This window comes from Larimichthys crocea, chromosome III (genome assembly GCF_000972845.2).
Source record: "Larimichthys crocea isolate SSNF chromosome III, L_crocea_2.0, whole genome shotgun sequence".
NCBI lineage: Eukaryota > Metazoa > Chordata > Actinopteri > Sciaenidae > Larimichthys > Larimichthys crocea.
Window position 1 is genome coordinate 17,424,370 of NC_040013.1, and position 12,097 is coordinate 17,436,466.

General features: G+C 39.7%; 1 protein-coding gene across 30 annotated transcripts in view; it reads left to right on the forward strand.

Annotated features, from left to right (window-relative positions):
• Window positions 1–11,766, forward strand: part of LOC104930626 (calcium-activated potassium channel subunit alpha-1) — a 131,842-nt gene extending 120,076 nt beyond the window's left edge. For 22 of the 30 annotated variants that reach the window (XM_027277936.1, XM_027277937.1, XM_027277938.1 and 19 more), the window contains 6 exons: window positions 177–307; window positions 1,940–2,134; window positions 2,624–2,742; window positions 3,307–3,531; window positions 4,708–4,736; window positions 7,133–11,766. In XM_027277936.1, the coding sequence (XP_027133737.1) occupies window positions 177–307; window positions 1,940–2,134; window positions 2,624–2,742; window positions 3,307–3,531; window positions 4,708–4,736; window positions 7,133–7,284 (851 nt within the window). In that variant the 3' untranslated portion in view covers window positions 7,285–11,766. The remainder of the gene's footprint in view (window positions 1–176; window positions 308–1,939; window positions 2,135–2,623; window positions 2,743–3,306; window positions 3,532–4,707; window positions 4,737–7,132) is intronic. The other 8 variants (XM_027277966.1, XM_027277944.1, XM_027277946.1 and 5 more) reach the window with 1 other exon arrangement.
• The last annotated feature ends 331 nt before the right edge of the window (window positions 11,767–12,097 follow it).

A 12,097-nucleotide genomic window follows, 5' to 3' on the forward strand; every position in this document is an offset into this window, starting at 1 on the left:
GTTTCTGTTTCTTATTCATGATATAGCCGAATCTTTCCAAATGTAACTTAACCTAAACAAAGAATTCTACATTTCTAAACTCTCAGGTGTGTTGGTGTCTGTGTGTGTGTGTGGTTTTCTTTGCTCATACTTCTTCACAGCGCCCGCCTCTAACTCCCTCTCCCCCCCTCTCGCAGTGAACGACTCAAACGTTCAGTTCCTGGACCAAGATGATGATGACGACCCAGACACAGAGCTGTACCTCACTCAGCCCTTCGCCTGCGGCACCGCCTTCGCTGTCAGTGTACTCGACTCCCTGATGAGTGCGGTGAGTTCTCAAACACGCCACACACTCAGTGTTGGAGTGTTTCTTTTTTTTTTTTCCAAACCCAAAAATCTTTCAGCATCATACATTTTGCACACACATTTTATCATTTCAATCTTCCTGATTAGTTTGTTGTTTGGATGCTATGACAGAATATTTAGAATTTCAAAAAGAGAAAGTAGACAGAAGTCTCACACAGGAGACGCTGTGTCCACGGGGTAACAATTGCATGATGTTGCACTGGTAGAAACTTCAGGATGAGGGAAAGAGGTGAGCACTTCTGAAGTGAATCAGACTCAAAAGATGGACCTGCATAAACTTGGTATGGTATGGTATAAACCCTAGAATGTTGTCTTTTTTTTTGCTTCTTTGGTGGTCGTGACTAATATTTTATAAACAATTCTCGTATCATATTTTAGATACATCAGTAGTAGCCATTAAACAGTACTAATCTTACCCTCTGCAGCTCCTATAAATCAAAAAACGCTCCCCCAGTAGAGAAAATGGGGTAAGTTTAGCCATGATTTGCAGTAGATGCACGGTTTTGGCATTTCAAGCAGGCAGAAGTTGGTAAATGAAATGGTACAGTACATTCATCATACATCCCTGCCAGCTACGTTGACACCAAAAGGGAAATTGTTGGCATCACTCCTCATCTTAAGTATTATGAATTCAACTTTCAAGAGCCTTATTAGATGTTGTAACGAAATAAGTGTTGAAGGTTAGCGTAATGGCGATGAGACAAGCTTGGCTGTAACAAGCCAAAGAAATGCTCTTTCATCTTTTGACAATGTCATTGCCGCGCTGGAGATAAGATAAAAGAGGAGGCTGGAAAAAAAAAAATCCTTCTCTACACCTCATTTTTCCTCTCTCCGTTCCTTATGACCAACTGTGGTTTTCCCTTTGGTGCTGTGATGGCTTAATTCCAGCAGCCCTCTCAGTGAGTGAGGGGTTAGAGGGGCGTGCAGAGCTGAGCTGAGCAGGGAGTAGAGCAGGCGTCAGCTGTAGTCTGCCGCTGGTCAGAGGTGAAGCCAGCTAATGGACAGTGCTCATCCATCATGAGGCTCTGCAGGCCTGTCAGGGGCCCGGGGAGAGGAGCTGCCACTCCGGCCCGGCTGCCGAGTGACATCGGCTGTCTTCACACGTGGCAAAAGCAGGCCCTGATCGGCTTGAAGGACAAGAGAACCTGACACCCGCAGAGAGCAGTCAAATTGTTGTTTCAGAAGGGAAGTGGACATAATACAGTGTATAGAACAGAGTTCCTGCAGGGAGGAATAGTGCTCTTTTATTCAACACGAGGATCCCACATATACTATGACTATCATTTTTTTTTTTTTTTTTACAATTTTTACAGTGAATAACTATAATATATATACAACTAACTGAACATTGGAAAATTCAAGAGCAGCAAATAATTCTTAGAATCAATATTTCAGAATTGGGTATTATTAGAGATACCAGTTATCCAAACAGTGGTCTCTTCTCTTTGCTCAAGAGTTTCTGTCCGTGACTACTTTCATGTTCATCGCTAGGGTTGAAATCTTAAGGGATGTGCTTTCTTCCCACATCTGCCACCTCCCTGCTTGTGCCTCTAAAGGCAACCGCTTACAGATATCTCCTCTCTATTCTCCCCAGACATACTTCAATGATAATATTCTCACGCTGATTCGGACGCTGGTCACAGGGGGAGCCACACCAGAGCTGGAGGCCTTGTTGGCTGAGGAGAATGCTCTTAGAGGAGGCTACAGCACACCGCAGACACTGGCCAACAGAGACAGGTGTCGTGTTGCCCAGCTAGCCATCTACGACGGGCCTTTTGCCGACTTGGGGGTAAGTGGATGTTTAAGTGGAGATGACACGTTTTGGCACTACCCAACAGCACACATCTGGACGCCTCCGCTCCTCACGGTCCTTAATCCGATGTGAAAAACAGTGATCACGCAAAGCAGGCCTTAGTGGGTGGAGAGAGAAGGGGGCTTTAGAGAGAACAATGAACACCACCAAGGGAATTCCAAGTTTAATTGGTTCCAACCTTGTTTTTACAGGTTTTTGTTATTGTTATACAAAACTTTCAATACTGAAGTAATTTAGTTTTTTCTTGGATGAATTACAGCATAATTTTTGAAACATTGCTAAATTGTTACAGTCTGCATTGCCAACAGTTTATGTTCACTCAAAAGCAAAACACCCTCATAAATGCAGAACATTGAATTTTCACTACAACTTTTCAGAGAATTTATTTACATTTACTCTCACTGATCCGGATCATCAGGCTAACCTACAACTCACTGATGGTGTCTTTGTTCTGTTGTTCATCAGGACGGCGGCTGCTACGGGGATTTATTCTGCAAGGCACTGAAGACGTACAACATGCTGTGCTTTGGAATCTACAGATTAAGAGATGCTCATCTGGAAGTTCCAAGCCCATGCACAAAACGGTACAATTTCTGCCTTTCCCAAAATGGCAAAATGAATATTTTGATGTAACTTAAAAAGTGATTAGGCTTATATATAGAGCAATTCAAAATGGAAATTTCTGTGTTAGAGCAGCAACTTTACATAAATCACACACAAAAAAATAAGGTAGGTGAGAAAAATGTAAAATAAAGTAAAATTGAAAAGTTAGATACAATAAATAAATAAGTAAATGTGTTGAATATATACTGTAAAGTTGGTCATATGGTTGGAGTAATTATGTCTTGTTAAAAAGTCATATGTCTCCATCTGAAGACATCTGTTGCATAATATTTAATACTTACTTTCCATTATATTTGCAGTGTTTCTTGTATATGATTATTCACAGTCAAAATGTTCTGTTTTATATCTAATATGAATTTATTCATATGTATGTGTATCTATATATGAATAAAAGCTTCAAGTAAAAATTCCTTTAAAAGTTTGAGTGATACTCAATTGTTTCTTTTTTCAATGTATCTTTGACTGTTTGCTTCCCTACAGGGATCATGAAAGTTTCAAGGTATCAAATGTTTGTTTCTGGTCAGGTATGTGATCACGAACCCACCCTACGAGTTTGAGCTCGTGCCCACAGACCTGATCTTCTGCCTCATGCAGTTTGACCACAACGCAGGCCAGTCCCGGACAAGCTTGTCCCACTCTTCCCACTCCTCCCATTCCTCCAGCAAAAAGAGCTCCTCCGTCCACTCCATCCCGCCCTCCAACAGGCAGAACCGCAGCAGTAAGACCCGGGAATCCCGTGACAAACAGAAGTACGTGGACTCATATCTCCTGTGGAGTTTTACCGTGCATGATATGTCTTATACCTGACCTGTATTTTTATAGGTGTGTGTGTGTGTGCGTGTTTGTGTGCAGACTGTAGTGAACACATGCACTGAGACAAACAATGTGTATTGTGCGTTTGTGGTTTATTTGTGTGCTTTGTGCTCCGCGTTCATGCCCGATGTTTGTGCGTTTCCTTCATAATCATCTGCATGTGGTCTTCACTCTCAAATCACAGCAATCATAACATGACATTAAATTGGTAAACTCACTTTGTGAGACGGGCTCATTTATTATAATCAAAGACTTTTGAGACTCTTTTTCTTATAAATGAAGTCTGTTGCAGTGTAAACAGTAAAACCATTTGTTTGGATGGCACAGCCAATGTGGTTGGAAAGCTTTCAGGAAAAGGCCTCAACCACAACCAAATGAAATGACATAACTCAGCACAACACACATTCAGTATATTGTTGTTGGGTCTATCTGTTGTATCTGTCTTAATATTTAGTCACTTTGTGTCGTAACTCTTAATATTTGTGTAGTTAATAACTGTTGTTTGTTGGATATTTGTGCACATTTAGCGCTCATGATCAGTACGCCTCGATCATGGATGTGTTGTGTCGTGATTTACCTTCTGTAGCTAATGTTGATTATAGAGCACATTTGACTAACACTGTTGATATGCCGTTAGTCATAAGTTCATCCCTCATTAGCAGTGTTGATATTTTGTTATTCATGGTGCCTGTACTGCTTAATTGCACGTCCATGTTGGTAGCCCTCTTTAGCAGGCTCTTATTTCTTGTTCTGTTTATGATAAGGTTATTTCGAATTTGGTGAAACATTTTTTTAACCTAAATGTTAAATATCACTTATCCCCCCCTCCCCTAAAATATACACTATGGATTCAATCTGGGAGAATAAACCAACTGAACTTTGAAATCATGACACATTCTAAAAGCATGCAGATTTGTTATGATTGTACTCAAGAATTATTAAATGGTAGATGATAAGCCCTCAATACATCTTAAAAATTAAGATGTATGATATAGCCTGAATACTGTAGTAACACTATGTAAGCCTTAAATGGATTGGTAGCCATTTGTCAGTTGTGTATTTACTGTAAATACGACTTACTTACAGTAGATTACTTACCTCTCTCTCTGAAGTGCAACAAGGATGAATAGAATGGGCCAAGGTATGCAAGTTAACGATTCTGCATGACTTAGCAACTTTTACCTGGGGTTCTGATCATAACTATGTCCTCTGTGGATATTGTTATGACGAGGGGAGTTTGTTTTATTTATTATGTTCTTCAGATGTTAAGTGAACCATGCCTCAGTTTAAGTTTTGCTTTCATCTGGAAAGCAAAATGTCTGCTGCTGCTCCTGCCTCCTCCCTGCCATGATCAGGACCATCTCCACATTGCATGAGGTTTAGACGAACTCCCCCCTCCCTCCTCCTTTCTTTGTGCCTTTACTTCAGTTAATCACTTTCCTCCAGACAAATCCTTTTTCACATTGTTTCTTTTCTGCCATTTCCCATGCCTTTTTTTTATATGATTTATTTCAACTTGAGATGGTTTGCATTGTGTGAGAGGTATGTGTGTTTGCGCATCTTCCCTCCTATTGAATGCTGTTAGTTGACTGTAGCAGACTTTTGATTGTACTCTACTGATTGAGTACAGTAAGTAATTATTGTACTGGCATCAACATACAGCACAGAGTGACAACATTTTTCTTGACTGTACAAACGCAGATCATAGCTCACATGTAGGTCAGGCTGATTCAAATCCCCCCGATGCAGCCAATTGCTTACTTCTTCCAAGAACTTTAAGAAAGTGTATCCAGCCCTGTGCCATCGGTCACACCAAGAAAGTGGGAGGTGTGACCAATTTGAAGTCTAAATTGAAGGGGGATATGAGTATGTAAGTTTCCTCCTTGTAACCCTGTGCACCTGATACGGTGGTTTGAGGCGACATCACTAAGTTCACCGTATCAGCAGCAGACTCTGGAGAGAGATGGCAGACATCTTGCTTCACCTCAGGCACAATTCTACACATCAAATGCCTGTGCTGTAACACATGGCCCCGCAGCCTTAAGCTTGCTGACACACACACACACACACACACACACACACACACACCAATGAATCTCAACACATGCACATGCACATGCACACGAACACACACACACACACACTTATACACACACAAGGTTTGCTCCACATAGCAAAGTTAAATTTGATATTACAACTTCACCCAAAAGGAAGTGACATCTTGAATGGCATTGCAGATGCCTGTGAAGTGCTGGGAGAGAGTTTACAAACTTCTGACAGCTGGCATACACCCTTACCTTTCCTCATGCTGAGCTCAGAAACAGTGCTCTCATAGCCAACTTTATCACGAAGACATTCTCCCCAAAGTGTACATATCCAAATCTTTTAAATTTCTTCTCGCACATTATGATCGTCAGCATGAGAGTAACTCTTGCAATAATGTGACGGAGCAGAATATAGTATAATGTGTAAAGATAATAGTCCAATAACATAGTCCAAGATAATAGCATCTAGAACTAAAACAAAAACATGTTTTCTACCTAAACATTAGTGATACCTAGGCATCAGAACAGTTACATATTTTATGGTTTTGAGATATTTATCTCAGAGATTTCCTCCATCCCAACATTATAGAAGTGAATTTTTGTTTGTTTGTGGTGCTCATGGCTTTCAAATATTACATTAAAGACAGCAACAAGTCTTTCTAGAAACAGTGTCTCTGTTAAAACATAGACAGAATGTGCAAAGATATGAATTTGAGAGCTTGAGTGTCTGCATGGTCCGTGTTTATGAGGTACTGTACAGACGCTGTAGTTTGGTAGCAACATAAACACAAATTGCCATGTGTGTCATCTCAGAACTTACTAGGAACTCGAGCTCACCTCAGTTACACAGCCCTAGATAAATTTGTAGCTACCTGCCCCCTCCACTCTCATCTTTGCATTGACAGCCACGCCACTTCCAAAATTTCCTTCGCTTTGAATCTCAAATTGGAATCTAGTTTGGATAATCCATAGAAGAGACTATCACCTTTGTAGAAAGCAGTTAAAAACTGGAGATGCTGTTGTTGTGAGCATCACAAACTAAATCCTATTCCCCTTTGTATTGTATTGAATCAAACTATCTGCGTGACTATATAGCAGGAAGAAGTGAGAAAGCTTTTTGTACCTTACCCGACACTGCAACACTTTAGAACTGAACAATACTCCTAGCATGATTTTTTTTTTGTTATTTAAAATAGTTGTTGTGAAAGTGAAATCTGTCATTACACAGTAAATTACAATTCTGAGAGATTATATCCATCTGCTTGCACAGATGTACTTATTTAGACAATGCCACAATGACAACACCATGACATTCAAATTGGCTTAGTGCACCACAACAACTGGACCTTACGGTTTGATGCTGATCACAAAGAATGCCATGCAAATCTATCACTTAAACTGAGGCAGTATGGTTGTAAGTAATCCCACGTTGCACACTTTTTCAAACTAACGCTGTCTTTTTCTTCTTCCTCTCTCGCCTTGTCCTCTTCAGAAAAGAAATGGTTTACAGATGAACCAGAAAATGCCTACCCACGGAACATTCAGATCAAGCCCATGAGCACTCACATGGCCAACCAAGTCAACCAATACAAATCCACTAGTAGTCTGATTCCACCAATCAGAGAAGTTGAAGATGAATGCTGAACACAGGGTTTTCTTGCTGACTCACCAGACATCTGTATGCTCTTTCAAAGAAGATGGGAGGAGATCACTCATGGCGGAGTGATGAGGATGATTATGATAATGATGACAGGGATGTTGAAGACTGACACATTTCTCTTCACTCATTCTTCTAATCAAGGGTTGGACAGGAACCCAAACTGGAAGGGACCTCCTATGTGTATACCTTTAATGTTACTTCCATGCTCTTGGACATTGTTTTATTTATTAATGTATCCATAGTGATGTACATAATGACAATCAAATAAGGATTGTACAGCCCCTTCCCCTTAGCACTTTTTGGAATTATTTTAAGAGTTGACAAAAAAAAAAAAGAGTACTTCCTGTAATTCTTTGCAATAGTTCACCTCTTCGAGTGACCAGACTCCATGGCTAAGTTGACTGGTAATCGGAGGATGAGGGTTGCAGCGATAAACTGACCATATCATCTCCCAAAGATCCGCCCAGATGCGTCACCTCAAACCAGCTGGGCTTTTTGACTTCATATCTCCTGTCTGCTTCTGTTCTATTTGCACTAAAACTGAACAAGTTTCTTTTGACAGAACAACTGGAACCACCAGATTTCCCCTCAATTAACGTTGATGAGGCGATGAAGGAAGGAAGGAAGGAAAGAAGGAAGGAAGAAATTAAGGGAGGGAGGGCTTGCTTGGCTTAAGGAGGCATACTAATCGTGTTCTTAGGTTGTTACACATCATGTCATTGCTTAAGGTTTGCTACTTCACCGTTGACTCGTCATGTTGAGTGAGAGCATTCCAGTCCTGCAAAACAAAATCATCTTGCAAAACAGTAGTCTAAAAAACTCAGAGAATGGTGCAGTGTTGGTGATTGCTGGCTGAAAGAGAACCCTGTACCTACATGTCTTCTGCTGATATGTCAGATCGTTAAGCCTGTGACTATGTTTTACGCTCCTATCGCATGATATGTGCCTGAGCCCCCTCTATAACAGATACAGTGTGGTTGATCAACCTGAACACATGAGAAGGATGTAAACAAAAAAAAAAAACCTACCCTGGTGTTCATGCGTTCAGGAGCATTTACGTTATATACAAGCTCTGTGTGTGTGTGTGTGTGTGCGTGTGTGTGTGTGCGTGTGTGTGTGTGTGTGTGCGTACGCATTACAGCCACTTGTCCTTCTGGTGTTGCGCTAATCAGTGCTGTCATCTCCTCCATCGGTTTGTGTGTGATGGTGCACCTTTGAACGAAAAGCATGTGGGATCTTGGCTCTAAAAATGAAACTCATGGTAGAAAAAAAACAAACAGTCTAGAGGGTTTGGATCTACTAACAAAAACATATGTTGCATCAAAAATCAAACCAAAAATCCCCAACTATGATTGAGCTAACACGAACAGCAGCTGCGTGCCCACCGTTGACGCTTAGCCGCGATATCTGCGGCAGAATTGGGATCACAAAGAAGAGTGTTGCATTTTCTGAATGTTTTGTCTGTTACAAAAAAAAGTTTATGTTTATGGAAAGAAATGCCACATATCGCATAAAAGTGGGCATAAATGGGTCCTCCTTTGATCAGACCAACTGCCTGGCACAGGGTTGGCACAGAGGCAATAAAGAGCTTGGATGTTCTCTGTTGCCAATCCAGATGTCACACGCCTCAAAACTCTCAGGAGTTAAGCTGCTGTGTTCGGTCCTCTAACATGGGGAAGTGCTCAAACATAGTTGGGTGGAAACGCAACATTGCCACAGACTGCTGATAAGGACACTGGAGAGTAACCTATGTTCTTTATGCTTACCTGTGTGCAACGTGAGAGTGTATTTTGCACGTTTAGGCGCTGACTAGATCCAAATCCCGCTGTGATAGTGATGGAGGATGGAGGTGGTAGCCTTGTACTCCTAATACATAATCTTCATACAAATATGTAGTTGGATTTATACATTTAAACATGATTATTTTGTATCCATAAACATAATCAATTTGTAATTATTTTTCTAGACAAGAAGTGAAAAGTACTAAAGGAGACTCAAATGACATCTTTAATTGCAACTACATATCAAAGGGTTTTTTGTTTTGTCACCATTTATTTCACATCATACTAAAACAAAAGATTATTTTTTTATTCCCCTCTTTAACAAACTGCATCACTCTGGAGCCAGTGAAGCTTAAACTTGCTTGCATTGTGAAAGCACCATCTTCAGCCTGGCAGCTCAGCTCTGTTGAGTGCTTGTAGAAATAAATTAACCCTCATCTGAAGCCACTTTTAGTTGCACAGATGAGCCGCGTCTAATGAATAATGTGTAAGCTACTAAGCATGCATAGCTGCGAACATGCAGAAGGAAAGATAGGGGTAAAGGAATTCTGTATTGGGGGTAAATGTATTTAGATGGAGAGCAGATCAGAGTGGTGATAATAATGAGAAGACCACAGAGTAACTCCCTCTGTGTGCAGACCAGAACTGAATGACCTTCATTAGATGTGTTTGACCTAAATTAGGTCCCTAGTATGGAGGAAGAGTGTGTACACTACAGCACAGTGTGCTGGTGTTTTCCACAAAATATGATTTCAAATATGACACAGAGACACTGTCTGTCTTTATTGAAGTGATTCTCTTCTATAGGCTGTAAAGAAAAAAGTCATTCTAAAAAAAAAAGAAAAAAAGAAACAATTTTGGAATATGGAAAAGAACACAATATTGTGCTAAATATGTTTGTGTAAATTCAACCCATTATATAGACCATGTTTCTTTTTCAAACAAAATGATCTGAGCTTCAATGTCCGTCTATTGGGTGTGGTGCAACTATACTGAAGCCTCATACACATTGTCCTGAAGTGAACTTTTGAACTGTGATTACATCATTGTCACACTTTGTAGCAAATAGATTTCTTTTCACAAAATATGTGAGTAAAATGTATGTTTAATTGGGTTGTTAATGGCATACTTGCTAGCCTGAACAATAAGGAACTATTAATATTTGATAATGGTAATGACTAATTATACATAGAATCGACAAACTGATTGTCATGTTGAAAAAAAAAATATATATACAAATGCGCATCTTGAAAATGAACGATCCTGAATTCTCAGAGGAATGTGGAGACAATTCAAGTAAAAGTCGATCTGGTTTGTCGGCCATCACAAAGATGGAAGGTAGCACCAATTCAGCAAAGGTTATCAAAAGAGAGAACATCCTTAATTTAACTGTTTTTATTACTTTGTGTTATTACAGGGTTTACATTCCATTTTGTCAGCTTGTCATCTGTCACAATCTGTCACAACTGCTTCTTATTTGTTTACAGAGTATTTTTTTGAGGTACTTAAACATGGCATTGTTCAGAAATAGAACGGTACATGCTGCAAACTGGCATTAACATAAACTCACAAAGTAATGCACCATTTGTTTTCATTACACTTGATTACTTTTTTCTACCTGAACCCTCATTGTGCAAGTCATTCAGGCTGGCATTATTTACAACACTGGACTTAGAAGTCTCTCCTTCCTACACCTTGTCATATGTCTCTATTAGATGTTTTAGGTCTTTGCATTGTATACCTCTAAAGTTTTTAGAGTGTTTTTTGAAGTGCCATGAAAAGTTTAGTTGAACAAGCATCCTTCAGTCATTCAGGGACACAAGCTTGAGTCCAAGTGTTTTTTCCACTGTGAGAACGGTGTCTTGTACTGACATGGAGAACATCCAAGCCATCAATGCCTCCATGCCAGTATAGTGTCAGGCAGTGCAGGAGGTCAAGAGGAGGGCCCATATTAAGTCCCACTATAGCGACAAGTGGCATTCAGGAGGCCCAGGTCTTCAATCCATGCATATCGTCTCTGCTGTGTGCTTGGTTACAGGTTATCAGGTTGTGTCATGTAGTGTAGTTAGATATGGATGACTGAAAGATGCACATAGAGGCCCATGCCTGTAACATCAGATGTGTTGTTGTCCACTGAACAAATCAAAGACTATAATGCGTCACTGTTACAGTATGTTGCATTATTTTTGTTAATCTATTTTTTGCTGTAAAGGACGGATATAATAACTTATTTGCTGGGAATTGTACTAGATATAATAGAACATATAATACTTATGGGGATGGGAGGTGGGTCTCAAGTCTTAATAATACATTAAAATTGCATTCAGCAATTTTTATGTTCTTTTTTTTGTTGTTTTATTTTATTTTTTAAGAAAAGTTGCAATTTTTGGCTGCCTATCAGTTCAGGAAGAATTCAGGACATTGCTCTTGCGTATCACAGATAGGATTTGTTGGCACATTGTCATTGCAGCAAACAGGAGTTTGACATAGCAGTCTAATTAGTTTGGATGTGTTCTAGATATGATGGAAAAAAAATGATTATTTGATGGTGCTGAGTTGATCTACCTGACTCTGTCAAATATAATCTGCTGATAAATATACTGTCTTGTACAAAAAGTTTGTACATAGATTGTACATGGTTTCTTTTTGTATTTTCTCAAATTAAAATGGATGTATTTGTGTTCTAAACTATGAAATTCTCCTTGTTTTTTATTCCAATAACAAATAAAAGTTTTTTTCTATGCACTAAGTACTATACATACATACAGGAAGAATTTGAGGTATTGTAATTTTCGGACTATAAGGCGCTACCTTCTTTTCAGACGCTTTGAACCCTGCGGCCTATACAACGGTGCGGCTAATTTATAGATTTTTACTGTTTTTTATAGATTTTTATAGCCACCGGGGGGCACTCTCTAGCAGTAAACGCAAAAGTGAGACAGACGTGGGGAGGATTATGCGCTGAAGAAGACACTAGTTTTGATTTTGAACTGTCATTTTGTGCATCATGCACATC